Genomic DNA, 25,306 nt, shown 5'->3' on the forward strand with positions numbered 1-25,306 from the left:
CCACTTGGCGATTTCTCCATTGACAAATCCACGCCCTTCCCGACGCAAAGCGCCCCGATACGCTCACAAGGTGAAGTGGGCAAAGCCATCAGCGACATCACCGTTTGCCCATTTCCCCCAGTGCGCGGGAAAAGGACGCAGAACATGACTGCCCAGGAACACGAGCTGCGAGGCCAAGAAGAATCAATACCAGCATCTGCTGCCCGATCCGCGCCAAACCCAGAACCGGAGGTCGCCTCCGACACCGCGCTCTCCGAGGCCGAGGTTGCGCAGGTCAAGAGGCACATCGCCGAAGCGCTAGGCGTTGCCAGCCACTCTGCGGAGGAATATACAGGCGCATCGCTCTATTATGATGCGGCGACCATGGCGCCGCTGAATTCCTTTTCTTTGGTCAGTTTGTGTTTCTTGATGTTGCATCGCTTGCTTATAGGTGTACACGATAGGCCGCCCTCAACAGATTCCGAGCATACAAGCCCCCCTCGTTCCCGCTATGGGACAGGTTGCCGGCGCGCAAGCGAGCCGCCGTCCTGGTGCTGCTGTTTGCGGATCGATGGGGCGATTTAAGAGTCGTCGTTACTATGCGCGCGGCCAGTCTGCGCAGCTTCTCGGGCCATGCAGCGCTGCCGGGCGGCAAAGCAGACAGCAAAGAAGAGACGCCGTGTATGTACTCTATACATGTCGAGAGGATGAGATAGACTCGGCTGGCTAACCGGATGAAAATAGACCAGATTGCGCGACGAGAGGCATACGAAGAGATTGGACTCCCCATGGACGACCAAAAGATACCCAAGCCGTTTCGCATCGAGCAGCTGTGCTACCTGCCACCGTCTTTGGCGCGGACGCATCTGGTGGTTACACCTTGTGTCGCATTCCTGCATGCCGATCGGACCTCTGCCGATTCGCCGCCTGCGTTGGTTGAAGAAGCCATGATCCCTCGACTGGATGCGCGAGAAGTCGCTGCCGTCTTCAGTGCTCCCTTTTATAATTTCCTCAAGGCCAGCGACCTGCCGCCCCGGGAAGGCGAAACGCTACCTCCAGGACACTGGTACGACGGCTCTTGGACGAACTGGAAAGGAGAACAGTGGCGAGTTCACAACTTTTACGTGCCTGTCAACAATCAGAGAGTATCAAGGCCCAGGAGAGGCAGCGCAGCTCAAATAGAGCTGGCGGACCAGTTGGAAGAGAGCCAAGACCACGAAGGCCGGTTCCGAGTCTGGGGCATGACTGGCAGGGTGCTCGTCGATGCAGCGAGGATTGCATACAATGAAGAGCCCGAGATGACACACAACTTGGACTTTGGAGATCTCAATGTCATCCGAATCGCCGAGGAAGAGGGCGCGTTGGATGAGAGCACCCTACCGGAAAAGAAAGAAGAAGAGCAGAAGCCTGCCAAGATGTAATGAAATTGATAACTGTCACAAGACCAGGCAAGGTCGCCACGTTATCCATGAAGCGACCCCAATCTGTCTACTTTGTATACGCAATAGAGTAAGACGATGAAGGTTTCGTCGACGACACCATACAGATAGAGTAATTGTTCAAGCATGTTGCAAATCAATCAAGCAAATCATTTCGCTTTCTAACACGCACTCCAAGCGCATAAATCTGGAAGCAGCTGTAATATACCGCATTTCTTAATGGCAAGCATTGTCCTTTGTTGCCGACGTGGAATGGCCGAACAAGAGGTAGCCGAAAAAGGCACCCGCCGAGACAGCAACCATAACCCAGCCGTTATAAGTCATGAAGACAAGCCTTGATATTGGGTATAAAGAGATTAGAGAGATAACCATCCGTGAAACAGAAGATGCCAATAGGGTGGATAGGCTTACATGAGCATAAAGGCGTAAAAGTTCTGAAAGGCGTAGAGTAGGGCTTTGATGAGGTGGCCTCGCTTGCTGAAATCGTCGCGGTTTTGCCCTGAGCGGGTGAAATCGAGTGTCTCAGCAACATTGTCTTCCACGTCATCATCATTATTGTCGCGATAACCATGCGCAGTCGAGTCTCATGGACAAGTCAGACTTAGCATGCGCATGTTCTTTCGCAGGAGATTGGCCAGAGCTTTTGCTTTTTTTTTCGCTCGCAACCGGCGCAGATCAGGAGAAAAGAGAGAAGCATTTCAAATTACTCACTTGGAACGGTCTCTAGTCGCTTCGCCAGAGATGCCTCGTAGTTGCGGGACACGGAGCGCAGAGCCTCGTATCCCATGCCGATGAGAACAACTGCGATGAGAGACAGGACGAGCGAGGTGTTGGAGCGGATGTGCCACTGGCGGAACACGATGCAGAGATTGGTGGTGTCCCATGTGAAGAGCATCTAACGTGAGTATAAGCTTGCTGAACAGAGAATGGAAGGGCGGATATGAGAAGGCAGTAGGGAGAGGATATCCTTACGCTCATGCTGCACATGTCGTCCATGTTGCCGCCGCCGTGGCCGCCGTGGCCTTCCATGGAATTCATGTGGTGGCTGTGGTCCATTTCGAGCGTGTTTCTAGGATCAAATAAGATGATGATCCAGTGCTGTAGTTGAAAGAAGTTGAAAGAGCTGATGGAGAGTCGAGATGCGACCAGGTAGAGGTACTTGGTACCTGTTGGTGTCGAACAGGCAGCTTTTTGTGGGCCTGAAACCAATCAGACACAGAGGAGGCACTGTTCAGGCTATCCGTACCGCGCCAGATCTGTAGGTACTTGCTGGTACATCATCGGTGCTGAAACGAGCTGAGGTACAGAGCGGTACGTGTGCGCAAGTTATGTACCCAAGGGCTGGGAGCTTGCCAAATCGGCCACTAGGGCAATCTCTCTGGAGTTCAGCGCCGGTGTTGGCGCCATGCTGTAGTGGAGTTTACAGCGGACCTCCTGCGGGAGTCCAGCTCGGTGAGGATCTGTAGAGGGTGGTATTAGCTATTTGAGTGACAGAATAGGATTGAGTGTATAGATGGCCGATATTATATCTGTAGATAATAAGACGCGAAGAGAAGAGTATACAGAGATGGACAGTATAGACGGGCTGAACAAAGAGAGAAGCCAGTCTTACACGCATCATGTTTGCTGCCAGCCGTAAACCGCAGCTGAGATAGCAGGCTTTCCTCTTTAGGAACTGGGTCATACAAACAAAACAAGCATGCAGTAGATGGATGGCCAAGCTGAAATCTCGCGCGGGAAAGCTCTCAAACTAAATAGTTGCGTGTCATTAACGTGTGACAACCGCGGGGGCCACCGCGTTTCTCCCCCTGAAAGCTGCTGTCTGCCTTTTGTATGGCTGGCTCTTGTCAAGTTGGGCAGCGCTCGTGTAACACTGCACGGCATCCTCCAAGCCCAGCTTCGGTGTAGCTGAAAGCAGCCCCTTGCATACTAGAGCCTTTCTTTTCTTTTTGTGTGTGCTTTTCTTCTAGAGGATTCCAAGTACAAATTGCACGTAGCTGCTCTCCTCGAAAAATTGATTTCACCATCAGGAGGTGATTGTTGTTAAACTGCCTTGCATCGACATAGCCCGCCCACCATGAACCCCGTCGAGCAGGCGTTTTCAGACTCGCTCAACGATAGAGGGCCAGGTCGAACCATTTCTATTGACAAGGGCGGACAAGACATTCGTCGCCCCATTCACGAAGACGAAGCACTATGCAGCTACATCTTGAGCACGGTCAAGGCTCCCGCGGGCGCTCTCAAGATTCGAGAGTCGACCATTCCTGATTCCGGCTCGGGCCTATTCACAACGCGAGATCTTGCCGCGGGCGAGCTCATCTTTACATCGGTGCCTCTTGTGCTCTGCGCGGAAGTTGGCGATTCAAAGGAAGCCTGTGATTTTTGCTTCCAGCAGCGGCGACGAGCCATCCATCCCGTTGAGGACCGCCTGGCTGACCCGGGAGAAACGCTGCCAGACGTGTACAAATGCATGGGCTGTAACTTGTACCAGTACTGTTCGGAGGTATAGTTGATTCTTCTTCCCAAGCTTTCATTTTGCTTTTCATCATTTTTTCTCATCAAATTGGTATTTCGCAGTCTTGCTGGCAGCGAGCCTGGGACACTGGCCACTTATACGAATGCGGGCTGCTGGCCAATGCCCCCTACGAACTCGAAATCAGAATGTTGTACCGCATCCTCATTTTGCTGCGTAAGAAAGTGCTGCTGCCGGAACAAGTTCAAGCACTCGCCAGGCTTGCGCACGAGCAAGACAAATACGAGCAGCTTTCCAGCGATTGGCAAGGGGTCAAGGATATTGCCGCCGAGGCCAAGCGGCGGATGAAGAGCGAGCTCGACGTTGCCGATGTTTTGAAACTATACTGCCTTGTAAGTCAATTCTCCCGTTAAAAGAAAATGATCAGTGGCTACGATGTAAAGAAGAGGCTAATAAGATTTCTGTCTTGTTTGTTCATAGATCAGATGTAACGCTGTACCGGTCGACCAGACTTTTCGAAACTCTCCCCTGGGCTCTGCCATCGACTTGGGAGCAGCCATGCTGAACCACAATTGCGAACCCAACATTGTGATTGTATTCAACAGCACGCGAGTAGAGGCTCGAGCCGTGAGGAGCATCAAGGCAGGCGAAGAGCTCCAGCACTGTTACCGGGACATTGCATACGACTGCACGTTTCGCAGCCCGAGAATCGCAGCAAGATATCAGTTCAAATGTCAATGTACGTTTACATCTACAATTTGAAGAAACAGAGATGGATGATGTTGACCTTGCCTCAGGCGACAGATGCATCCGAGAGACCAACCGCCACTATGAGGGCGCGAGTCCCGACATCGACGACCCCATCATCCACATCCTCGCCACGCAGGGAGATTTGTTTGCCATTATCGAAAAGGCCAAGATCCAGGCCCTCGCATTCCGCGAATCCTTCAACGTCACCACGTTCCTCGCAGAGATTGACGACATCACCGAGGAGGGCCACGCCGGCCGTCCCTGGCCAGAGGACCTCGAGCCGCTGCCAATTGTGCTCAAGTCCCTCGCAGCGATATGCGACGCGCAGGGCGACATTGTCAAGACGCTCAAGATCCGCGTCCGGGCCCTGGGCCATGCAAAGTACCGCAACACGCTCCCCTACGTCGAGGACCTCATCGACTTTGTGGTCTCGCTGCGGGCCTTCACCATGTATCCGCACCGCAAGGTTGTGCTGGACGGGCCGCTGCCCAAGTTCAAGGACTTTGAGGACTTTAGCGTTGGCCACATGTGCGCGCTGCACGCACTGCTGATTCGGTTCTACGGGGAGCAGGGCAGGGTGACTCGCATCATTCGCGACATTATGCGCGAGGAGATTGACAAGTACTACGGGCCTCGGCCGCCGACGAGGGTGTTTCGGCGCAAGTTTAAGGCTTCTCATGAGACCATTCTCAAGTGGGCGGGGGTTGACCCCAAGTGTTGGGTTGTTGAAATCAGCTGATGCATTTTTTGCACAAGTTTCAATGTTCTTGTATACTTGTTGGAAGATGATGTTGGAGCTTGGGAGAGCAGCAATGACAGCTGCACAGTGTGATTTGTACACATTCTATATTGATATTCGCACGGTATTATATATCATTAGCTCGGAGTGCCGGAGAGGCAAATGTGGGATTGGCTCGTCAACTGGCTTAGTGATGGTTGCTTGATAATGATAATTCAGCTATTACTTCTTTGTCTTGCCTCTGTAACAATTCTTGCTCTGCAGCTTTTCTCAAGTGACGTTGAACCTCATCACATATACGTACAGCTAGAGCAAGTCTCCTTCTCCCTCTACTTTCACACCAACCGAGCTAACCTCGCAATTTAGCCTTTTGCCTCATTCTCTTATTTCGGTTCAAGCATAACAGCTTGTGTAGCTAACTATTACGTAGCTCGCCTTTTGCCGCTCACTCAATCGTTATCAAGCTTCGTAGCTTCAGAGTCATACCACCAGCTCGCTCACGTCCTCGTTACAACACAAAAACCTATAAAATGCTCGGACCGCCAGTTAATCTGCCCAAGTGGTGAGTTTCTATATAAATATTTTTAAAAAAAAAATAATACTCTGCTAACACGTGCGTCTTCATCACACAAGGCTCGAGGAAAACTCTCACCTGCTCAAGCCGCCCATCGGCAACTACTGCGTCTACAACGATGACTTTGCAGTCATGGCAAGTCTTTCCCCATCCATCTGTTGCTGTTGTCTATAGAACATCACATGACACAATCCTGAAAAACCTCTAACATGCCATCAGATCGTCGGCGGCCCCAACGCCCGCACCGACTACCACATCAACCAAACCGCCGAGTGGTTCTACCAGTACCGCGGCGCCATGATGCTCAAGGTCGTCGACGGCTCGGCCTTCCGCGACATCATCATCCGCGAGGGCGACATGTTCCTGCTGCCCGCCAACACGCCGCACAACCCCGTGCGCTTCGCAAACACCGTCGGCGTCGTGCTGGAGCAGCGCCGCCCGCCAGACTCCATCGACCGCATGCGCTGGTACTGCGCCGCCTGCAACAGCGGCCTGGAGCCGGGCGCCGAGGCCGTCGTGGTGCACGAGGCGGCCTTTCACTGCACCGATCTGGGCACGCAGATCAAGCAGGCCGTCGAGGACTTTCGCGGCGACGAGGAGAAGAGGACGTGTCGCCGGTGCGGCACCATGGCCGACTGGGCGCCGCCGCCGGGGTCGATTCAGGATCCGAATTTGGTGGCGTGAGCATGGTTCATGTACTGCTGCTGTTATATACACTGAGGGACTGCTCTTGGGTAGATGTAAGGGGTAATGTAATAGTAGTAGTAGTAATGCATGATGACTTTCACACTCTTGTCCTGATATACAACAAAACTCACATCTATCCTCTCTATATACACCTACACCACCACATGCTCACGTCTCCGAAAACTCATACGCCGACGCAGACAGCGCCACCGGCACCTCAATCCTCCCCTCGTCCACCTCCCTCCCATCCACTCTCACGCCCGCCCTCATCACGTCGCCCGGCACCACGGGCCCAACCCCCGCCGGCGTGCCCGTCAGCACCACGTCGCCCGGCATCAGCGTCATGACGCGCGAGATGTCGCTCATGATGCGCGGGATGCGGTAAATCATGAGGTTCGTCGACCCCCGCTGCTTCGTCTGCCCGTTGACCTCGAGGAACAGCTCCGCGTCGTGCGGGTCCGCGATGGCGGCCTTGGGGATCACGTTGCTCATGGGCAAAAAGGTGTCGAAGCCCTTTGCAATGGACCAGGGGAGGCCCTTTTTCTTGGCCTCGTTTTGGACGTTGCGGGCCGTCATGTCAATGGCAATGGCGTAGGCTATAATGTCAGTTACATGCATGTATATCCGGGACACCCATTCAAACTCACCCTTGATCGCGTCCAACGCCCCCTTCTCATCCTCGGGGTGCAGATTCCGCACCATCGATCCAATAATAAGAGCCAGCTCAACCTCAAAGTGCATGTCCACGCCCTTGGGCTGCAGACACGGCCCATCGCCAGGCAGGATAATGGACGAGGCCGGCTTGAGGAAGAAAAAGGGCTTCTTTGGCTTTGCGTTTTTCAGCTCTGCGATGTGGTCCCTGGATACAGCAAAATTTTAGCAGACTTTTTCTAATGAATGAATCATCAAGTAGCTTATGAGATTCACCTACGCGTAGTTGCGGCCAATGCAGACCACCTTGCCAGCATTCTTCAGCGACGAAGCCTGCGAGGCCACAGTGGCCATTGTTCTCCTGAGGCCAAACATGGTGACGGATAATGAGCCTCTCGTTCTATAAGCTCCAAGAAGATATCCAAAGTGAAGCTTGAGCAATATCAGTAAAGACCCTTGAACAAGCTGCTCTGGCAAATCAAGTCAGTTGCTGAAGCTCAATGCGGGTAAAAGATGAAGCTGTGCTCGGTTGCCGAACGGCGTAGCCTCGGCACTCAACCTCTCCCCGATTACAGCGCTCTAGCTCCCCTGGAAGTCACCCAAAGCTACAGGGCACTCCGACTTCGCAGCCTTTCTGTTCGTTATTTGCTGCATCCGTTTCATCATTTCTGATGTTGGCTTTATACTGTCAAGGTACAAGGCCATTATTGCACGTTTCGTCAATTGATTTCATGTATTCCACTGCATTTTAAATATTCTCCTTAATGCTTCAAGCTATTGACGTCTTCTTGCTGCAATATATCTACAAAGCAGCCTCATCTAGGTGCATATCTTCCTGGGAATACCACCCCTCAACCTCATACTATGCCGGATGCATGCCTTGCTCTCCTATGTACTATACTAAATGAATAGCTCAATCCGTTTTGTGCTCTAGACGCCGTGCCAAAGTTCTTGAAAGAAAGAAGAAAAGAAAAGCAACCATGCTCATAATTCGTCGGAACCAGCCCCTTGTCCAAACGCTCACTTGTGGAATAGAATGCCGTAGCCTCTCAATCAAGCCATGTAGCGGTACATGGACGGCGCTCCGTCTTCATCCGGCCGCTCGAGGTATTCTCGCACTATGAGATCCTCGATTCGCTTCTTGATGAGAGTTACCTCGGGCTTGAAGCGGCCTACCAGCTGAGACAGAACCTCGCTCACCAACTGTGAGTGGCTGAGTTCCTTGCGGGCCCTGGTTCAACATGTTAGTAGCTGAAATAATCATTCGTCAAAGTCTATGATCAAAACTTACTTCATGATTCTTACAATCGCCGCATCCACTATATGGGCCCGAGTTTGGTTGTTCTTCTCTTCTGTAGACTTTCGCTCCTCCTTGTCCTCAACCTTGGAAATGGCATTGATGATGGGCGCCTTGATTCTAATCGTTTTGCTCTGGAAAGAGGCGTTAAACGAAAATTTATCACCGGGCTTGATAGTCTTTGTTGGCGGATCTTTGGCCAGAACGCGAGATCTTGGTGCTACCGAGATTGCCATGAGCGCCCGCGTGAGGTCCACCGTTGAAATGCTTGTTTTGGCTTGGATTTCCTCAAATGACAGGCTCTCGCCGTCCTTCAAATCGTTGAACAACATCAGCACGATCATGCCAAAAGTAGGGACGTTGATCTCATAACGACGCTCTCGCGCCAATGGACCAGACTTCCCCTCAATAGCTGGGAACGTGCATTTGATATCGGCGCTGCCGGTGGTGCCAATCCAGGTGAGCTTTCGTCCATTACGATTGGTCAAATAGAACTGCTCAAAGCTAGCTTGCAGCCGCTTGACCTCTTGCGGGTATGTGCATTGCATTCTTGGCGCATCGTCAAGCTGGACGGAGCGTCCCATGACCTCTTGTGGCCAATAGTTGGTCGTAAGCACATTCACATTCAGCTCAACGGTATGGCTCTCATCTCCCAGATTGCGTATGTGGTCGCGATACGTTGATGTTAGCTCGGCGGATGTGACGAGATCTCTAAACATTCCTTCAAACTTGCTTGTAAACTGCTGTCCCATCTCCTGCTTCATGCGTAATATGATTTGCTTTTCAACATCGTGGCTTTCCGACTTGCCATGGAGAAGTCGTCGTGCGAGATGGCGTTGGTAGTAGGTTTGGAAGAGGTCTTTGTCTGCCAGATAACGAATCAAGACGACGGCCTTTTCAAGAATGGCATCCACTTCATCTTCCGTTTTGCCTCTGATGCCCCTCTTTAGACTGTCGTCGATGAAGAGAGAAACGTATTCTGAGCTCCGGTTGAACATGTTGATGAAGTCGGAGAAGCTCTTGGTCAGTGCAGTTTGAATCACTAGATCGTCTTGGAAGCAATTTGCCAGCATGTGGTCAAATTTGTCCTTTAGCCGAAGCACGTCGTCAACCCATTTGATGGCTGCGGCAGTTTGCTGCGCGGCAGGGTTAAGCGTCTTCACCTTGTCACCACCTTCTTCTTCGCCATCAGCTTGTGCCGTCGAAAAGTCGGTGTTCTTCAAGACACTCTCAATTTCCAATCCCAATTCTACGACTCGCTTTTGCAATATTTCGCGAAGAGCCGTCTTCTTATCATCGACTCTCGAGATTAGTGAGTACAAGATCTTGAGATCATCCGTCTTGTCGTTATCAATCATCCACCTCAGACCGCTGCCCTCCATGGCAAGGAAATCACCCAGGTGGCCCTGAATAAGTTTCTGATCCACCACTTGCGACACCTTGGAAAGTGTCTCGAGCTCGATGGTGGTGCCGCATCGATCCTCTTCCTCGATGAGCCGGTTTTGGGTGTGTCGTAACCATGTGCTGGCGTCAGATTCCCGTAGTAGCCGTTCACACTCTCTCGTATAGAATGTTTCGCTATTGCTGAGGAATCGCGGCTCAAAGATGGTTAGATAGAGCTTGCTGCTCTCCGATTCATCCTCAGTTTCGTACAGGCAGCTCAGCATGCGACTGCAGCTGCGGATGAGCGCTCGGTCAATCACATCTCCACGCCTCTCCATGTCGATCTGGTCCAGCATAACAGATATAAGAATATCCATAATCAGGCTATCGGAATTCGCGTTAAGGCAAGAACGTAATATGTGGTCTCTAAATAATGCAATGGTCGTAGCGAAGATGGGCACTCGGCGTGGCTCCTGCTGTGTGTAGCCTCGATCAAGATACATGAGGATATCTGCTGTCATGTTCATAGACATGTTGTGGTCTTCCCACGTATCTCGCAGGCCCTTGAGGAATTTCTCACCCGTCTGTCTTCGCTCGTTGACAGAAGTCGACGACGAAATGTCCATGCCAATGTTGATGAGGCTCTTGGTGACCAAGATTTCGATCTTGGGAATGACATGCTCGGCAAACCATTGCTCCTCAAACTCCTTGACTTTATCGTACAAGACCTCGCCCTTCTTCTTCAGCACAATCTTGTAGGCCGCTCGGTATAGCTCTTCGAAGGACAGACGACCGCAGCTTTTGTTGTGGATATCGCGCAGCGCTTCCTTGATCATGTTCCAACATGCTTCGAAATCGGATCCCTCGCCAGGTGCGTTTGGCTGTTTACGACGACGGTTAGCTGGTCTGCGAGGCCGGGGCTTGAAGCGAAATGGGGGGGCAGAAGGTTCTGTAGCTTGAGGAGGCACCTCGGTGCTGGTGCTGGCGCCCATCGTAGCATACCATGCGAGGTGGGGGGGAAGGGAAAAAGGGAGAGGAAAGAAAAAGAGGGCGATGCAGATTCGAAGAGCAGCTCTGATGAGGCTCCATGCTAGCAGGGTGAGGTGCGCTCAAAGTGCGCTGGAGCAACAGCAGAGAGTGAGGAGCGCAGATGCGCCGTGAATTTGGCTTCAACTTACACGCACAATCCGACGAGGTGGGCGGATGCGACCCCGAGCCCCCGCTCCCCCTCGCCCGGAAATCATTGTTGGCTCAGCTCCTGGTGAAAAGCCCAGAGCAAACAGTCGAGAACGAAAGAGTCTCGGCAGAAACAGGCCAGCTGTCGTGGGAGCTCAGCCGCCAGACAGAGAGACAAACAGCCCCCCAAAGGCGTCGCACAGATGGTGGGGAAGTGGCAGAGCTAAGCGGCGGGCAGATCTTCAGCTGGTTGGTTTGGCAGAGACGGAAAACGATCGTCGAGCTGAATTTAAGGGTTCCTCGTGAAGATGGCCATGCGTCGCCGCCGAGCTCTGTGAATTCTCTCTGTGGCGATGGACGAAACGAGTGTCTGCTGGACAAGGTGAAGGAGCTCAGAAGCTGCCTGTGACAAACCACGTCGATTGGCAATAGTAACTCCGCGCCGAAAAAGAATTACCGGGGTCTCCTTCGCGGGCGCATTGTTATCGATAAAACAAATGCTTGGTGCACTTCTGGTGGAAGGTTCTGACAGCTGGCGGGAAAGTACCGGGGTACCTGAGCCTTAAGTCCGCCATAGCTTACAAAGTGGCTGCAGCTCCCATCGATCGAAAAGTATGGAGTACATGGGCAGCTCCTGGAACGAACGCTTTGGGCAATGCACCTTCACGTGATGAGACACGTCCCTCCATTGGCTACAGCATCACGTGCCTGAGCTAGCTCTCCCAGCTTTATGTAATCAAAGATCCAGCTAATGATGGGACTCTATTTTTCCGACCGACAATTGGAGGCATCCGCCAGCCTTGCAATATCCAGCGTGTGACGAGGCAACGCGTGAGGAGGCACTTTAGAAACCCTTTTACGATCCCACACCCGGCCAGAAAGGCCTTTGCCGTCATAATGAAGCTCGTCAGGTGAGTGATTGTTCTTTAGTTCCTATTCTTGGAATGCATTGTGGCATTGTCTGCATCAACCAGCTTCCCCCCCATCTTGTACTAAGCCATCAACTTCCACAGCGCTAACATTGCCCGATTTCCAGATTTTTGATGAAATGCTCCAACGAAACGGTGACCGTTGAGTTGAAAAATGGTACGATACGAGATATTTCCATGCGTTTGAGCATCATGCAGCTTCAATCGCCGAGCAATTCGTCACTAACTCCCCCCGTCAGGCACCATCGTCCACGGCACCATCTCCTCAGTCTCTCCCCAGATGAACGTCGCCCTTCGCACGGTCAAGATGACCGCTCGCGGACAGGACTCTCTCGCTCTCGACACGATGAACATTCGAGGCTCAACAATCCGATACTTTATCCTCCCCGACTCTCTCCCTCTCGACACCCTGTTAATCGATGACGCACCCAAGCCCAAGAACAAGGCACGAAAGGAGACGGACCGAGGAGGTCGTGGAGGCCGCGGAGGCCGTGGCAGAGGAGGTCGCGGACGCGGCCGCGGCCGTGGACGTGGTTAAAGGATTCCCAATGGCGATGATAATAATACGACAATAACAGATAGAGAAACCGAGGCACTACTATCATCTTTTTTATTTCTCTTGCTTTACAGCTGGCCGGGCCGGGAGCTCCATATCGGTTGGGACAAAGGATCTTTTGTAAACGATACAGAACAAAAAACGAGGGAGAAAGACATTTTTTGAGTTCAAGGACTGTGGAGGCGATGTCGCAAATTGCGATGGAAACGGCGTTTTTTTTTTGGATGCACTTTACGCATATAAAATTGAAGAAAGGAAACTTGCCATATATAAGCGCTTGGTGGAGGAGATGGAAGCGATGGTGGTCGTTATGATATGTATGCAAAGAAGAAATCTAATCAAAAAATTGACAAGATATCCAAGTAGATCAAACTGCGTGTCAGTCCTTGCTCCTAAACAGCTAAATACAATATGCGTAACAATATGCGTATACATCTTCAAGCCGATACGTCTCTCCATATCCGCACAATCTGCAGCTTCTCCCATCCCGCCGTCTTCCCACTCGACCCAACCGTAACAGCCCTCCACTCAGGTCCAAAAGCCTGTATCCGGGTCTTGACCTCTTCAGGCTTATTCTGCGCGCAAAGAAGAATGTAGGCGCACCCTCTCGACGAGAGAATCTCTGGCAAACCGTCAACCAGCCTATCCGTAGTCTCCATGCCGTCTTTGCCTCCGGCATAGGACAAGGAAAGCAAATAGGAATCGTCATCAAACGACGTCTTTGACGGCAAATCTTGCGTAAACGTCTCCGGCCGACAGGGCATCTCCGAAGTGGGCACGTACGGCGGGTTGAACACCAGCACGTCCACGGAATGCTTTCTCAGCGGAGCTGCCAGATCGCCCATTACAGAGCCCAGGTACAATCCATGCGGCTTCTCATGGCCGTGGCCGCCTGCTTCGGCGACTGAGTCGGCCTGTGCCTTTTCTACAGTCTTGATGGTGGCGCGGCAGGCAAAGGCGTTCATGTCCACTCCCGCGGTGAGAATCTGGTTTGTGCCAAAGAGGGTCTTTGCGTGGGCGGTGATGAAGGCCAGGACGACGCCGGACCCTGTTCCTAACTCGACTACGAAGGGGATGGCCTTTGATGATGATGAAGCATCGGATGAAAAGGTCTCGTGCAGGTACTGCGTCTCCGAGGCGGATGAGAGCGTGTCGAGGAGGAGGAAGGAGTCTTCGGCGGGCTCGTAGACACGCTCGTAGGGGACGTGGGATGTATCTGGTGTTGGAAGCATTGTTGTTTTTCTTTTGTCTTATTGATTTGATATTCAAGTTGTTGTGAGATGAGATGTGGTGAAGGCTTCATTTAGAAGTTTTTTTTTTTTTCTTTGGACAAGTTTGACTGATGTCGAATGGCACTTGGTGGGGCCACGTGATGTCATAAAGCTGAATGAAGTTTCAAAGTAATTTGAAGAATTTTGGTGATTAATTCTTCTTTAATGAGAGGAGTTTTTTTTATGAGAATACCCGTAGAGTGGGCTTTAATATTCTATTCGTTTTCAAGTGAGGTCCTGTCGCTGCTGTTGTACCAAGATCTAAGCACGAGTACATACGCCACCACACTAAAACGCCACCCTCCAGCGAAGCATATATCAACTTCCAACAACGCTCAACTCTCAAAACTCATCTTTTTCAATCAAAAAAAAATAATTCACAAAATCACACACCCCCCTCGTCTCCCCCATCCTCATCTCAACAGCCCAATCCCCTCCCTCCGGATCCAACCCCCAATGAATCCCCCACCCCATCCTCTCCACCATCCGCACCACCCGCCGATCATACATTCCGCCCAGATCGCATCTCGGACACGCCCTGGTGCTCGTCTTGTAGAACTTGGGAGTCTTCTTGATGCTGTCGCCGCCGCAGAAGCTGGCGCAGGTGGAAAAGTCCATGTACGGGCCGCAGGGGGTGGTGATGACGGCCCAGGTGTGGTTGCAGCTTTTTTGTTTGAAGAAGGTGACGTTGCACATTTTTGGGTTGTCTGTTCTTTGGTGTGTTTCTTGGTGTTATTTGAATTGTTGAAATTGTTGGATATAATGTTTTTGATGAACGGTTTATTAGAATAAGTGTCTGAAGATTCCTAGCTTGGAGGCTCAAATGATGTTTAATGTAGAAATGTTTGACAATAAAACAGCACAAGGAAAGTGAAAACAGAGATCAAATTATTCTCCTTTCAAGCTGTCGAAAAACAAAAGCCAAGAGGACAAAACGCGCCGTGTGCAGCTGGCAGTGAATCAGTCCAAGCCGAAACTTACATCCACTCACGATATCTCGGAATGACAAACAAATCACTGCAGACGGGAATAAATTTGCCAATAGTTCATTTCAAACTATTGCCGGTACGCCTCTATTTCCTATCAATGCTCCGATATTCAATGCAAAAAAAAAAAAAAAAAAGATGAGAAATGAACCATCAGAAGGCATGGTGTCCACTCAACGTAAACATAAAGTCGCTATTTAAATGCTCCAGCAATTTCCAACAAATTCACTTCCTTTCAAAAATTCGATTCCTGCCCTCTAAAGGTCGAGTCCAGAGTGGTACCATCCCCCACAGGCAGTGTATCGCTCTCTTCAATGTCACTCTGTGGCGTCACCAGCCTCGAGAGCATCTCCTCCATCCGCTCCATGGCCTTCTCCATCGCTGCCAGTCTACTCGCCATCTCTGCGTAGTCTTCGCCCGTTTCCGTAAGCGAGCCCCGCAGCTTTGGAGGAATCTCAAACATGGAGTCTCGGCGCGAGGCTTTCCGTATGGTATGTTGCGATTCCTGCCGCTGGTACTGTCTCCGGATGAGATGGTGCGTCAGGTCATCGTCCACGGCAATGTCGTCGTGCACATCGTCCGGAGGCGGCACGTCGAACACGGCTCGGATGTACTGGTAGGCTGAGAGCTGCCATTTCTGCCAGAACCATTTTCGGGCCAGCGATATACCCTCAAAGTCGTCCGTCGGCCAGAGAAGACGGCGCTCGGCAACGGCGATGAGCAGCAGTAAGGGGAGATTGACTAGACGAACGGTGGCAACGTGGATTTTGTGAAACCATCGCGGACTGACGACGAATTTCAGCGGCAAGAGAAGGAAAACGGCAACGAGATTGAAGGGAGGTTGATAAGCAAAGACGGCGTCTGCCTTGACACCCTCTAGAGTGCGGACGGCCTTTCGGAAGTGGATTTCGGCGGTGGCGTTGCTCGAGATATTGCTAAACGTGTTGGATAACATGGAAACGAGGATGGTGAGGAAGAGGGTGTTGCCTAGAAAAGCAAATGAGATCATGACGATGGGTCCCAGCAACCAGTGGAATTCCACCTACAATAGCCATCGTTGCGTCAGCACACAAAATCTCTAAAGGGGTGTTGGCTCAATAGAAGAAACACTTACCGATCGGTGAATGCCAGTACCATCCAGCCCAAACCAGATGTATATCATCCACTTTGAAATCGTACTAAACAAGCCAATGTGATATTAGCAACAAGACTTTGGCTTAACAAAGGAAACGAAAGCAGCCAGAAACTTACAGCAGTGGATGAGCTCCCTCTCCCAGCCACAGCAAAGACAGCAAAAAGCCAAAGAAGCACCACGCCGAAAGCGCCGTGAGCAAGAAGAAATCCGCCATCATAGACCTCAACGCCAAGAAGACCAGGTTATCAGACAGCCAGTTGAACGCCAAACGAGGGACGAGCACAGGCGCCGCCAATGCCAAGACGTCAAAGGCCTGCTCGGTGGGTCCTAGTAAACCGGTTCTCAGTCCATGAATCCGCAGGCTGCTGTAGATGACAAAGAGGAAGATGAAGGTGACATCGAGGAAGGACCAGAGGTTTTGCGTATACACATTCCTATATTATACATGTTAGCTGCCGTTGAACGCAATCGCGTTTTGACAGAGTAAACGAGACTTACCATCCATGCGCCAGAATCGTGGCAAACTGGTCCAGGCTCCAACCAAAGGCATATATCGAAAACGCCGCCTCCAGCACCGGAATCTCGCCATTCCTCCGCATAGTCATGACAGAAGCGTACAGCCCCAGCAAGATGGTAAACTGGATCGCCTCCAGGTAGTTGCGCGTTCTCGGCACAATCAGACGATACTGGTTCAGCAGCGGCGATTCCCGCGGATCATACAGCGAAATGGGCTTCAGCTTGTAGTGATCCGGAATGATGTCCCACGACGTGGACGGCGTGTAAATCACACGGCCCTCGTAAATGGCCGCCACAACCCTCTGACACGTCGTCGAGCTGAGAAAGTGTCTGCTCTCAGTCAGGATGGCGACCTCGAGCGCCGGCAGCGTCCGGTGAGTCGACCACCAGGCCTTGTCTTCGGCTTCTTCTCGTACATGGGTCGGCGCGTGCTGGAACGGCTCGAAGCCGGCAACCAGGATGTGTGCCAGCAAGAGCAGCCCCTCTGCGCCGCCGTCGTGATCCTCGCCGAAACGCCGCAGGATGCGCGTGGCGATGAGCTCACACAGCGTGGCACGGGTCCAGTTGACGTTTTGCCGGTTGCTGGACCGGGATTCTTCGTCTAGGAATTGTGCTCTGTTGACGAGCAAGCAGTACACTGTAAGAGGAGGCTCGGTCAGCATCTCAGCCCAGCCATCATTTGCTGAACTCTGTGTTTTCATCACATCATGGTGAAAGCATCAAGATGAATATATATAGACAGCCTTACCGATGGATTCATCGCCCAGCTCATAAAACTTATCCACGAGCGGCCGGATGACCGTCACATTAATCTTGACATCCCGCAGCTGCTCCAGGGTTAGATAATCCTCCACCACGCTCACAATGTCGCGCCGGATGCGGTGAATGTTTGTGTACACGGGCAGCTCGCTGTGAGGGTTCGTCCGGCAGCTGAAGACGTGCTCGCCATTGTCCGCGCGCTCGGTGGAGAGCCTGGTGAGCAGCGGACGGCGCTCGTCGGGTTCGCCGGGGATCCTGAGCCGCCGCCGCCGTTCTGTCATGAGAATTGGCGCGCTTGGGGCTTCAATGGGGGCCTTTGTGCTGTGGTTTGGAGGTGGTTGCGGTGATGGGTTTGGTAAAGGTGATGACGATGACGATGGTGGCTGATGGCACTGCAAGCCGAAAGCTGCTGTTTATATAGGGCCCTGTGAGAAAAAAAGAATGGGGAATCAACTACGTCGAGTGTGCTATCATCCACTCCAGCTTTGGGCTGTAAAGCTTATATCAGACAATAAGAAAAATATGATGGACAAGACTTTAACTAACAAGAAAGAAAGAAAAGAGAAGAGATGCGAAAAGGCAGAGACACACTATTTGCCCCTTGGCGTCATTCCCGCCGCACCCAATTGTGGGCAGTGGCACGCGCCTGATTGGACGCGGACCCCCACGGCGATGGGTGTCTAAGCGTCTAGGAGAAAAGAGCCGGGAGAGTGAGAGTCGTGGATAGATCAGGTGCCCGATTGAACAGCACAGAGATGGGTTCTGTTATGCAGATTGGGCACTATTGATTATGACGACCCCTGTTTGGGCTTTGCTGTTTGATTTGTTTATTTCAATTCTCTTTTGGGTCAGATTTACTTTGCTTGGTAATACACCATCTGTTCATTGCTGCCCATCAACGGCAACTACACCAAAAATGCATGCAATCTACATGTCCATATATCCACAGTCCATCTCATCTAATACAAGTGCATCTGATAAATCTCCTTCATCCCATCTATACCATACCCAAGCACAACCATCGCTTGCCTTTTGTATACCAAAATGCCTTGTAAAACATACCCCTTCACAACTTGGCCTCCACCGCAGATCCAGCCCTCGCCTCCTCCGCCAACACCCACGCAAACTCCCCCAGCAACCCCCTCGTATCAGCATGCTGCTTCGCCTTTGCGCTGCTCGCCTGCCGCGCCGCCACCCGCGCCGCAATGCCCTGGCACACGCCCGCCAGCTTGAAGATGTTAAAGGCCGCGCCCCAGCTGAGCTCCGGCCGCGGGTCGTAGCCCGAAATCGCCGTGTACCACTGCAGAATGTCCTCGGGCTGCGGCAGGCCGGGCGTCGCGCCGGGCAGGAAGCCGGCGCTGCTGCTCGACGCCGACGTGCCGGGCGAGCGGGCGAGGTAGAACTGCGTGATGAAGTTGCAGACGTCGGACAGGGGGTGGCCTATCGTGGACATTTCCCAGCTGGTCAAAGTGACACGGTTAGCTCCGTTCAGAAGAATCATGGATGTGAATGATATCAATCGAGAAATGCGGGACTCACTCCAAGATGCCAATCACCCGGGGCTCCGTCTTGTGAAAAACCAAGTTGTCAATCTTAAAGTCCCCGTGCACCAGCGTCGTCCTATCCTTGGGCTGCAGCCTCTCATTCTGAAAGAAGCCCACCAGCTCATCGAAATGCGGCAGCTGTCCCACCGGCTCCTTCGTCTCAACATCCACCGCCTTGCTCTGGCTGATGCAAATCGTCGCCCACGTCTGCGTCTGCCTGCTGTAAAACCCCGTCGCCTTGCCAAACTTGTCCAGCCCGACCTTGTGCACGTCCACGGCATGCAGCCTCGCCAGCGTCTGGATGGCCTCCTTCCACAGCGCCGTCCTCTCCGCCGGGCTCGCGACGCCGGGCATCAAAAAGTCCTCAAAGATGCGCCCGTCCAGAAACTCCATGATGTAAAACGGCGTGCCAATCACCGAGTCGTCCTCGCAGAGGCAGTACGTCTTGGGCACGGCCACGTCGGTCGCCTCGAGGGCGTGCAGCGCGCGGTACTCGCGCTCGACCTTGTGCGCCGTCTTGGAGATGAGCTTTCCGGGAGGCTTCTTGCGCATCACGTAGCGGTTGCCGGCGGCGTCGGTGATTTGGTATGTTGGGTTGGATTGACCGAAGCCGAACTGGAGTAACAAAGCCAGGTTAGCTTCTTGTACTCAGCCTGTACTGCTCTGCAATTCATTGTAAATGCTGTACTTGCCTGCTTCAGATCAACCGGTGTCTTGATTATCGGTACATTCTCCTCTAGAAACTTTCCAAACGCCTTCTCGTCAATAGGCTGCCGCACCGCGCCCGCCATGTTGTAGTTGGTCAGTCGTGCTATCGCGTGCGCTCTCCCTTGTCCACGATAATACAAGCTCTCACGGGAGAACCAGCAGAGACAAAAGCCAATAGTTCTCTTTCAAGAAGCCTCAATTGATGCAGATGGACTGAATCCCAAGCTTTGCAGTGGACAAGGACGCAGCCTTTTCATGTTGCACCCCGGAATGCAGTAACGAGGTAAGACGGATACGGCAACCGTCTGACGTGCCGAGGCTCGGCGCTTTAGCTACCCCCGACCCCAGATTTTTTCAGCCACCCCGAAAGCAACCTCCCCTCCCCCCTCAATTCAAGTTCCATTCCCCTTTCCTCCGTACCCAGATCGAAAACAAAAGCCAGGGGATGGGTTTTTCAGTCTCTCATTGGACAGTGTGTAAGTCGCGTCTGGTTGCTAGCTGGGGGGGAGATTAGTGTTCGCCCAATCAGGTGTTGCCCAACCTTGCAATACTGAGAACATCAAGGTGTTGAACATTGAGCAACGCAACTTAATCTACCACCCATTTTATACATTGTTAATTACTCTCACAAGTCCATGACCCATGCTGCACAATAGCACAAAAGCACAACTCACGACAGCACCTATGTATTAATCATCATAGTAAAAATACATTTCTATCACATCACCAAGCACTCGCCATCCCTCTTCAATGCTGCAAGTCGCCAAACAGTGGTTACATATGAGTTACATTGGTTATATATCAAATGATATCTTCAATTGCAAAAAGCTAGGAGAGCCCAAAGTTATATCCGGTGACGGACCACACCCTCACCTCTATATCCGCAAGCTACAAGTTTCTTTCATCCGTCTTTCATCAAGTGTCCAGACACTTCAGCCTTTCTGTTGTTAAGCCAAATACCTATCTATTTGTGTTCCACACATAGCCTAAAATCCTGTTTCTGAATTTTTTTTTTCTTTTATTTTTTTTGGTGTAATTGCTTCTTTTGTTTCCCAAATTTCATTCTTCCTTTTTTTTTAGAGTTTTTTTTTCCCAAATGCTTTGTCAGTGATTTTATACCAGATGTCTGCTAAAGAAGAAAAGCAGGAAGAAAGGGAAAGAGAAAGAAAGAAAAGGAGAAAAGGGGGAGAGAGGATGGCGAAAAATGAAGAAGAAAAGAAGGAGAAAAAGAAGGAGAAAAAGATGAAGGTAAAAAAAAAAATGCCTCAGTGTCTCAATGCCTCAATGCCTTAATGCACCTCAGTGGTAGCCAGACCAAATTCCTCCGATGCCAAAGCCCTTTCGAATCTTTCGTGGTGAGTAGAGAAAGTTATAACATATGAAAAAAAGTGTTGTGGCAAGAAGAAAAACAAAAAAAGGGGTATCCATCGTGTCGAGTCGTCCATGCATTCTGCCCGCCCAACCAGTTTCCCCCCTGTCAGTTGCCTGGCATCTCGTTTAACCCATATTGAGAGCCCAGCTCGTTGCCAGACTATACACATTTCTTGCTTAAACACCGTTGGATTACCAGTTCCCAAACAATGTTGTAAGAAAGCTTGCATAGGTCAGAGACATGTCGTGCTGAATTTCTCATATGAGAGATTGTATGAGATTGTCCACCATTTGCCGGCCGTAATATAATAATAATGAAAACTCCCAGTCCCGTCCGATGTCTCAACTTGGAATGATAGCAAGACGCATCGCCTTCAAAGTCACAGTCTTCATGACTTCATTATAAAAAAAGAAAATTTAGAAGAGAATGCCCAATCTGCATTGTTGAAAAAAAAGAATCATGAGTGAATCGGGTACTCATAAAACAAGTGAATGAGGAAGCAGTAAAATCAAACCAGTTATTAACTGTCGTTTTCTTGATTCCCTTCGGCACTATCGGTTGCTGTCTTGGGCTTCTTGCTTGCAATCGAGGGTCCAGATTCGGATTTGCGCTTTGCGCTGGCAACCTCCAAGGGCTTCGCGGGTGAGGCGTCATCGCTGCCGTCGCCGTCGCCCTTTGACGACTCCTTGGCATCCATGGCCGCCACCTCCTCCGCTGTCAAGAATCGGCCGCCAGGTCCACGAGGTCGGCGCATTGCATGGTTGTGCCTGGATTCGTGAAGATATGGCTTGCGTCCCTTGGAGGTTAACCTCAGTTGCTCTTCAAGGCGCTGGCGGGCAACACGTCGCTTAAGGATTCGGTGAAACTGCTTGGCATTGACATATAGGGGCGATTCTTCGACAGCACCGGCAGGCATCTCTGGTGACTGTGGATGCTGCATGGCAGGGGCAGGAGGCATAGGCGGGGGGGCGGGGTCCGCCGTGGTTCATCAAGCCCTGGGCGCTCGGCACTCCAGGGCTGGTAACTTGACTCATACGGCGCCCGGGGATCTGCGAAATGCTCATCCGAGGAGATGGCCGGCCATCTTTCTTAGCATTGGGCAACCGTGGGGATGTGTGAGGCATGCTCGGATCCGAGTGCATGTAGGTGTAGTTGGAGCCGGTTGCCGCAGCCGTGGCAGCCATTGCCGCCGCTTGGATCCCCCCGGGCATGCCATAGGGAACCGACTGCATGCTCGGTTGAGGCACGCCGTACTGTGGTCCGTACATGGCGTGAGCTGGAGCCTGGCCCGGCTGGTGTTGCTGGTGCTGCTGGTGTTGCTGCGATGTGATGATGGGAGAGGATTGCACGGCGTGTTGGTTGATGCCGTGGCTTGTGGGCGAGGTGATGCTTGCACCTGCGGCAGAATTCGCGTAACCGGCGTGAGAACTGTGTTGCTGCTGTGGATATTGCGCGTATTCCATCATCCTACAGATAGGACAAGGACCAAAATTGGTGTCGCGAAGATGTCGCGAGCCAAAATGTGGGGTGGCGCTATCGCGATTCGCCCTATCACAAGTTCAAGACTTGAAGCTAGGAGGACTGGGACGAATAATATCGACAGCGCAACGCTAGGCAAGCTGCTTACAGTCAGTATCGAAGAGAGAGCAAAGACGCCAGTGACGAATAACCGAAGCTCGATGAATAAGAAAGAATAAAAAAAGAATATTATCGCTAGTACAATATTTCTTTTCTTTATTTCTTGCTTAATTTTCTTTGTCTTTTTTGGTTTTGAAGAGGATCAAGTTGCGCAATTGCTTTGGGTATTGGGGTTGGGCACGTGTGGTTGGGAACTGGCGATTCGATGCTTGGGTAATCGCAAAGAGAAGCGCGCAATGTTCAGGCACCCAAGTCTACCAGACACATGCGTTGGTGAGCTGGCAAGGTGGTGGGATGGTGCCAAGGTACGTGGCTAATGAAGCCGCAAGGCGCCTGCAGGCAGAGTTGTGCTCGTGGGGAGCAGAGTGGAGGGTGGCTGAGTTGCCGGGCGCGAGAGAAACCACGTGAAGAGGCACGGCGCAAGAGAGAGATGGAGAGAGAGCTGTCTTGTCCTTGGTCCTGTACCGGGTCGTTGCGACAAGGTACGGGATGACGATGGATGGAGAGGCACGGACGAAACAGAGCAGTCGCTTTTTCCACTTCCCCAGAGCAGCTCAATCGAGGATTAACAAAGATCTATCCAACCACAGGCGTTAGCTCGTTTGTATATAGGCGAGACGCTGCGAATAGTGAGACAGCCAGAGGTATCCAGGCAGGGATGGGGACAGGGGTGTGAGCAAGCAGCGCCAGGGAGCCACACTTGTGATGCGCTGGCATAGTTGTAGCTCATGCATGACGGAATATGCAGCCAGGTCCACCAGGCCAGCAAGCCCACCAGGAAAGCCCCCAACCGCTGCCAACACGTCGGCACACCAGTGAACAAAGGCAAATGAGAGCCCAAGCTGGGCGTGTGAAGGGGGAGGGCGACGAAAGCGCGCCGATCCAGATAAGCGCCATGAGATTTGCTTTAAGAGATGCGATGCAGCGCGTACGCTTAAAGACGTCAAGAGCAGGATGACGCCTGTTTTGCCCTGTCCAAGGCTCCGCGGCGCTGCCTCTGGCCCCAGTGAGTTGATTGTCTCATCCGGACGGCAAAGCGGAGAGTTGGGCATAGAGACTAAGACACGCCATGAGGTGGGGGATGAAATCAGGCTGGTGGTGGGTGCTGGCCGTGTCCGGTCCAGACAAGACGACCGCTCTGGCCGAGGATGGCAGTCATGTGTGGGAGGGACGGATGGGAGAGGCGAATGAGGCAGTCGGGCAGGTCAAATCGAGCCTTGGGCCAGCCTGCGGAGCTTTGTTCAAGATTTCAAGATGTGACGACAGGACAGGACAGGGCAGATTCTGCAAAGTGGGTGCATGAAGAGAAGAAGAACTCGCCCGGACGTACTCAGCCCAGTAAACGGGGAACGTTATAGTGGCAGTTGCTGGGGTAGAAAATGCAGAGAGGCTATGAGGGCGAGGGCTGTGAGACCAGTAGGCGAACTGGGCTGGGCTGAGCGAGTGGGAAGAGTCGGTGTATATGCGTGAGCTGCAGGGCATCCAGGCATATGCCGTCGTCTCAAAACAAATGATGTTGAAGGAAAGGGCAGGTATTCGTCAAAGCAAACGCAATAAAGACAAGGGGGGCTTAACGCAGCAAAGAAGGGAAAACAAGGCAAAAATTAAGCAGAAAACCAAAGCAAAAAAAAAAAAAAGAGTCGATCCCAGCAGGGCGATTCCGTGCGGCCCAAAAGAGAAAGGATGTGGCCAAGTAAATAAATAGAAGAGCCGGGGGAGGTCGCTGCAGCTACAAGCAGAGATGACGAGGGGTGGTGATGACGGCATCAAAATGCAGAATAAAGAAGAAACGAGGCCGAAATTAGAACAAGATAAAAATACTACGTACCGATTCGACGCAGCCACAGACAGAATGCGCCGTCGACCAGGAATGGCGTGTCCTGGATGTGATTTGCGGTGGCGGCTACGGGCTTGTTGGCAGGTATTCCCAGAAGCTGGAAATTGACAGCAACCATGCGACAGAGCAACGCAGCGCTCTGATTGAATGCTCGGACAATTGGGAGATGGGCGCTGCAGATGCGCGCTGTCACCTGATGACGTGTTGCGCCAATGGCGAGGGCGAAGCTGAGGCTGGCGACGATGATAGGCCTCTGGCGTTGCGAGCTTGCAATGGATGATGAAGGGCCACGCGGGTTGCAGGAAGCTGATTTGCTGGCGGGCGGACAGGCTGATTTTTTAGGTGAGCGGCGGGTTGCCTGTGAGAGCCTTGCTTGTCGCAAAAGGCGCTGCTATCGATGCTGACGTCGCAGACCGAATCGCGAGGTGGGGAAAAGCTTTGCGCTGCTTCTGTTTTTTTTCCCGTTTCTGTGCTGCTGTTTTTGGAGCTGCAGACTCTGTTTGCCGAAGCTGAGGGGCTCCGAGGATCCGGTTGCAAGCGGAAATGCAAAATGCAATGCAAAACCAAAACAAGACCAAAGACCAAAAACAACGACGACGACTTCGCTAGCAGCAATGCTAATGTACAATGCAGTTGCGATGTCTGGGCAGCTAAAACAATGGCAAAGCTTGTGAAGCTTTTTTTTTCTCCTTGGACGTTGCAGCAAGCGCGCAAAGGTGTGTCTTCTGGGGCACCCACAACACGAGGGGGGTCCTGGAGAGGAGCCGGCGATCGCGTGCGTTCACACACAGCACGGCTTCGGAAGAGCCGCAGAAAAAAAAAAGCTGCGACTAGAGCCGACCGGGTTGCCCAAGGTTTGACGCTGCGGCCTAGACGCTCAATGGACGGGCGTTGCGCGCGGCTTGCA

General features: G+C 52.1%; 11 protein-coding genes across 12 annotated transcripts; 4 read left to right on the forward strand and 7 right to left on the reverse strand.

Annotated features, from left to right (window-relative positions):
• Positions 1–144: 144 nt before the first annotated feature.
• Positions 145–1,400, forward strand: TrAtP1_004337 (uncharacterized protein; the record flags this gene model as incomplete). Its single annotated transcript, XM_014083894.2, has 3 exons — positions 145–390; positions 444–660; positions 724–1,400. The coding sequence occupies 3 exons, from the start codon at positions 145–147 to the stop codon at positions 1,398–1,400; spliced, it is 1,140 nt and encodes a 379-aa protein (XP_013939369.2).
• Positions 1,401–1,634: 234 nt separating this feature from the next.
• Positions 1,635–3,039, reverse strand: TrAtP1_004338 (uncharacterized protein; the record flags this gene model as incomplete). The annotated part of the gene is made up of 6 exons (XM_066112259.1): positions 1,635–1,752; positions 1,830–2,001; positions 2,130–2,313; positions 2,391–2,487; positions 2,850–2,878; positions 3,031–3,039. The coding sequence occupies 6 exons, from the start codon at positions 3,037–3,039 to the stop codon at positions 1,635–1,637; spliced, it is 609 nt and encodes a 202-aa protein (XP_065968342.1).
• Positions 3,040–3,283: 244 nt separating this feature from the next.
• Positions 3,284–5,574, forward strand: TrAtP1_004339 (uncharacterized protein). Its single transcript, XM_014083346.2, has 4 exons — positions 3,284–3,921; positions 3,996–4,283; positions 4,372–4,630; positions 4,689–5,574. The coding sequence occupies exons 1-4, from the start codon at positions 3,496–3,498 to the stop codon at positions 5,378–5,380; spliced, it is 1,665 nt and encodes a 554-aa protein (XP_013938821.1). The 5' UTR covers positions 3,284–3,495; the 3' UTR covers positions 5,381–5,574.
• Positions 5,575–5,910: 336 nt separating this feature from the next.
• TrAtP1_004340 (uncharacterized protein) lies at positions 5,911–6,638 on the forward strand (the record flags this gene model as incomplete). The annotated part of the gene is made up of 3 exons (XM_066112260.1): positions 5,911–5,942; positions 6,014–6,089; positions 6,174–6,638. 3 exons carry the CDS (start codon positions 5,911–5,913, stop codon positions 6,636–6,638), a joined length of 573 nt encoding a protein of 190 aa, XP_065968343.1.
• A 171-nt stretch (positions 6,639–6,809) lies between these two features.
• TrAtP1_004341 (uncharacterized protein) lies at positions 6,810–7,667 on the reverse strand (the record flags this gene model as incomplete). Its single annotated transcript, XM_014083895.2, has 3 exons — positions 6,810–7,237; positions 7,289–7,500; positions 7,573–7,667. 3 exons carry the CDS (start codon positions 7,665–7,667, stop codon positions 6,810–6,812), a joined length of 735 nt encoding a protein of 244 aa, XP_013939370.2.
• A 342-nt stretch (positions 7,668–8,009) lies between these two features.
• On the reverse strand, positions 8,010–11,744 carry TrAtP1_004342 (uncharacterized protein). Of its 2 annotated transcripts, XM_014083361.2 has the most exons (3): positions 11,151–11,744; positions 8,584–10,853; positions 8,010–8,523 (listed from the first exon to the last, which is right to left on the reverse strand). In XM_014083361.2, the coding sequence occupies exons 1-3, from the start codon at positions 11,214–11,216 to the stop codon at positions 8,346–8,348; spliced, it is 2,514 nt and encodes an 837-aa protein (XP_013938836.1). In that variant the 5' UTR covers positions 11,217–11,744; the 3' UTR covers positions 8,010–8,345. The 2 variants fall into 2 exon arrangements, with proteins under 2 accessions (XP_013938836.1, XP_065968344.1); XM_066112261.1 differs by having other exon boundaries at positions 8,584–11,744.
• A 201-nt stretch (positions 11,745–11,945) lies between these two features.
• TrAtP1_004343 (uncharacterized protein) lies at positions 11,946–13,004 on the forward strand. Its single transcript, XM_014083896.2, has 3 exons — positions 11,946–12,059; positions 12,185–12,234; positions 12,317–13,004. The coding sequence occupies exons 1-3, from the start codon at positions 12,046–12,048 to the stop codon at positions 12,613–12,615; spliced, it is 363 nt and encodes a 120-aa protein (XP_013939371.1). The 5' UTR covers positions 11,946–12,045; the 3' UTR covers positions 12,616–13,004.
• A 66-nt stretch (positions 13,005–13,070) lies between these two features.
• On the reverse strand, positions 13,071–13,865 carry TrAtP1_004344 (uncharacterized protein; the record flags this gene model as incomplete). Its single annotated transcript, XM_014083897.2, has 1 exon — positions 13,071–13,865. One exon carries the CDS (start codon positions 13,863–13,865, stop codon positions 13,071–13,073), a length of 795 nt encoding a protein of 264 aa, XP_013939372.2.
• Positions 13,866–14,966: 1,101 nt separating this feature from the next.
• On the reverse strand, positions 14,967–17,836 carry TrAtP1_004345 (uncharacterized protein). The gene is made up of 5 exons (XM_066112262.1): positions 17,290–17,836; positions 16,524–17,178; positions 16,142–16,459; positions 16,005–16,068; positions 14,967–15,932 (listed from the first exon to the last, which is right to left on the reverse strand). The coding sequence occupies exons 1-5, from the start codon at positions 17,579–17,581 to the stop codon at positions 15,126–15,128; spliced, it is 2,136 nt and encodes a 711-aa protein (XP_065968345.1). The 5' UTR covers positions 17,582–17,836; the 3' UTR covers positions 14,967–15,125.
• Positions 17,837–18,110: 274 nt separating this feature from the next.
• TrAtP1_004346 (uncharacterized protein) lies at positions 18,111–19,975 on the reverse strand. Its single transcript, XM_066112263.1, has 3 exons — positions 19,537–19,975; positions 18,840–19,459; positions 18,111–18,760 (listed from the first exon to the last, which is right to left on the reverse strand). The coding sequence occupies exons 1-3, from the start codon at positions 19,633–19,635 to the stop codon at positions 18,367–18,369; spliced, it is 1,113 nt and encodes a 370-aa protein (XP_065968346.1). The 5' UTR covers positions 19,636–19,975; the 3' UTR covers positions 18,111–18,366.
• A 1,469-nt stretch (positions 19,976–21,444) lies between these two features.
• TrAtP1_004347 (uncharacterized protein) lies at positions 21,445–21,882 on the reverse strand (the record flags this gene model as incomplete). The annotated part of the gene is made up of 1 exon (XM_014083900.2): positions 21,445–21,882. The coding sequence occupies one exon, from the start codon at positions 21,880–21,882 to the stop codon at positions 21,445–21,447; it is 438 nt and encodes a 145-aa protein (XP_013939375.1).
• Positions 21,883–25,306: the final 3,424 nt, after the last annotated feature.

This window comes from Trichoderma atroviride, chromosome 2, assembly GCF_020647795.1.
Source record: "Trichoderma atroviride chromosome 2, complete sequence".
Lineage (NCBI taxonomy): Eukaryota > Fungi > Ascomycota > Sordariomycetes > Hypocreales > Hypocreaceae > Trichoderma > Trichoderma atroviride.

Coding starts and splice junctions, on each gene's coding strand:
- TrAtP1_004339 (XM_014083346.2), top strand. CDS start 3,496: ATGAACCCCGTCGAGCAGGCGTTTTCAGACTCGCTCAACGATAGAGGG. Junction 4,284..4,371: donor TTTTGAAACTATACTGCCTT/GTAAGTCAATTC, acceptor GTTTGTTCATAG/ATCAGATGTAACGCTGTACC. Junction 4,631..4,688: donor ATATCAGTTCAAATGTCAAT/GTACGTTTACAT, acceptor ACCTTGCCTCAG/GCGACAGATGCATCCGAGAG.
- TrAtP1_004342 (XM_066112261.1), bottom strand. CDS start 10,964: ATGGGCGCCAGCACCAGCACCGAGGTGCCTCCTCAAGCTACAGAACCT. Junction 8,524..8,583: donor GCGATTGTAAGAATCATGAA/GTAAGTTTTGAT, acceptor ATGTTGAACCAG/GGCCCGCAAGGAACTCAGCC.
- TrAtP1_004343 (XM_014083896.2), top strand. Junction 12,235..12,316: donor GACCGTTGAGTTGAAAAATG/GTACGATACGAG, acceptor TCCCCCCGTCAG/GCACCATCGTCCACGGCACC.
- TrAtP1_004345 (XM_066112262.1), bottom strand. CDS start 17,581: ATGACAGAACGGCGGCGGCGGCTCAGGATCCCCGGCGAACCCGACGAG. Junction 16,069..16,141: donor GAGGGAGCTCATCCACTGCT/GTAAGTTTCTGG, acceptor TGGCTTGTTTAG/TACGATTTCAAAGTGGATGA. Junction 15,933..16,004: donor GTACTGGCATTCACCGATCG/GTAAGTGTTTCT, acceptor TGGCTATTGTAG/GTGGAATTCCACTGGTTGCT.
- TrAtP1_004346 (XM_066112263.1), bottom strand. CDS start 19,635: ATGGCGGGCGCGGTGCGGCAGCCTATTGACGAGAAGGCGTTTGGAAAG. Junction 19,460..19,536: donor CACCGGTTGATCTGAAGCAG/GCAAGTACAGCA, acceptor TTGTTACTCCAG/TTCGGCTTCGGTCAATCCAA. Junction 18,761..18,839: donor CGGGTGATTGGCATCTTGGA/GTGAGTCCCGCA, acceptor CACTTTGACCAG/CTGGGAAATGTCCACGATAG.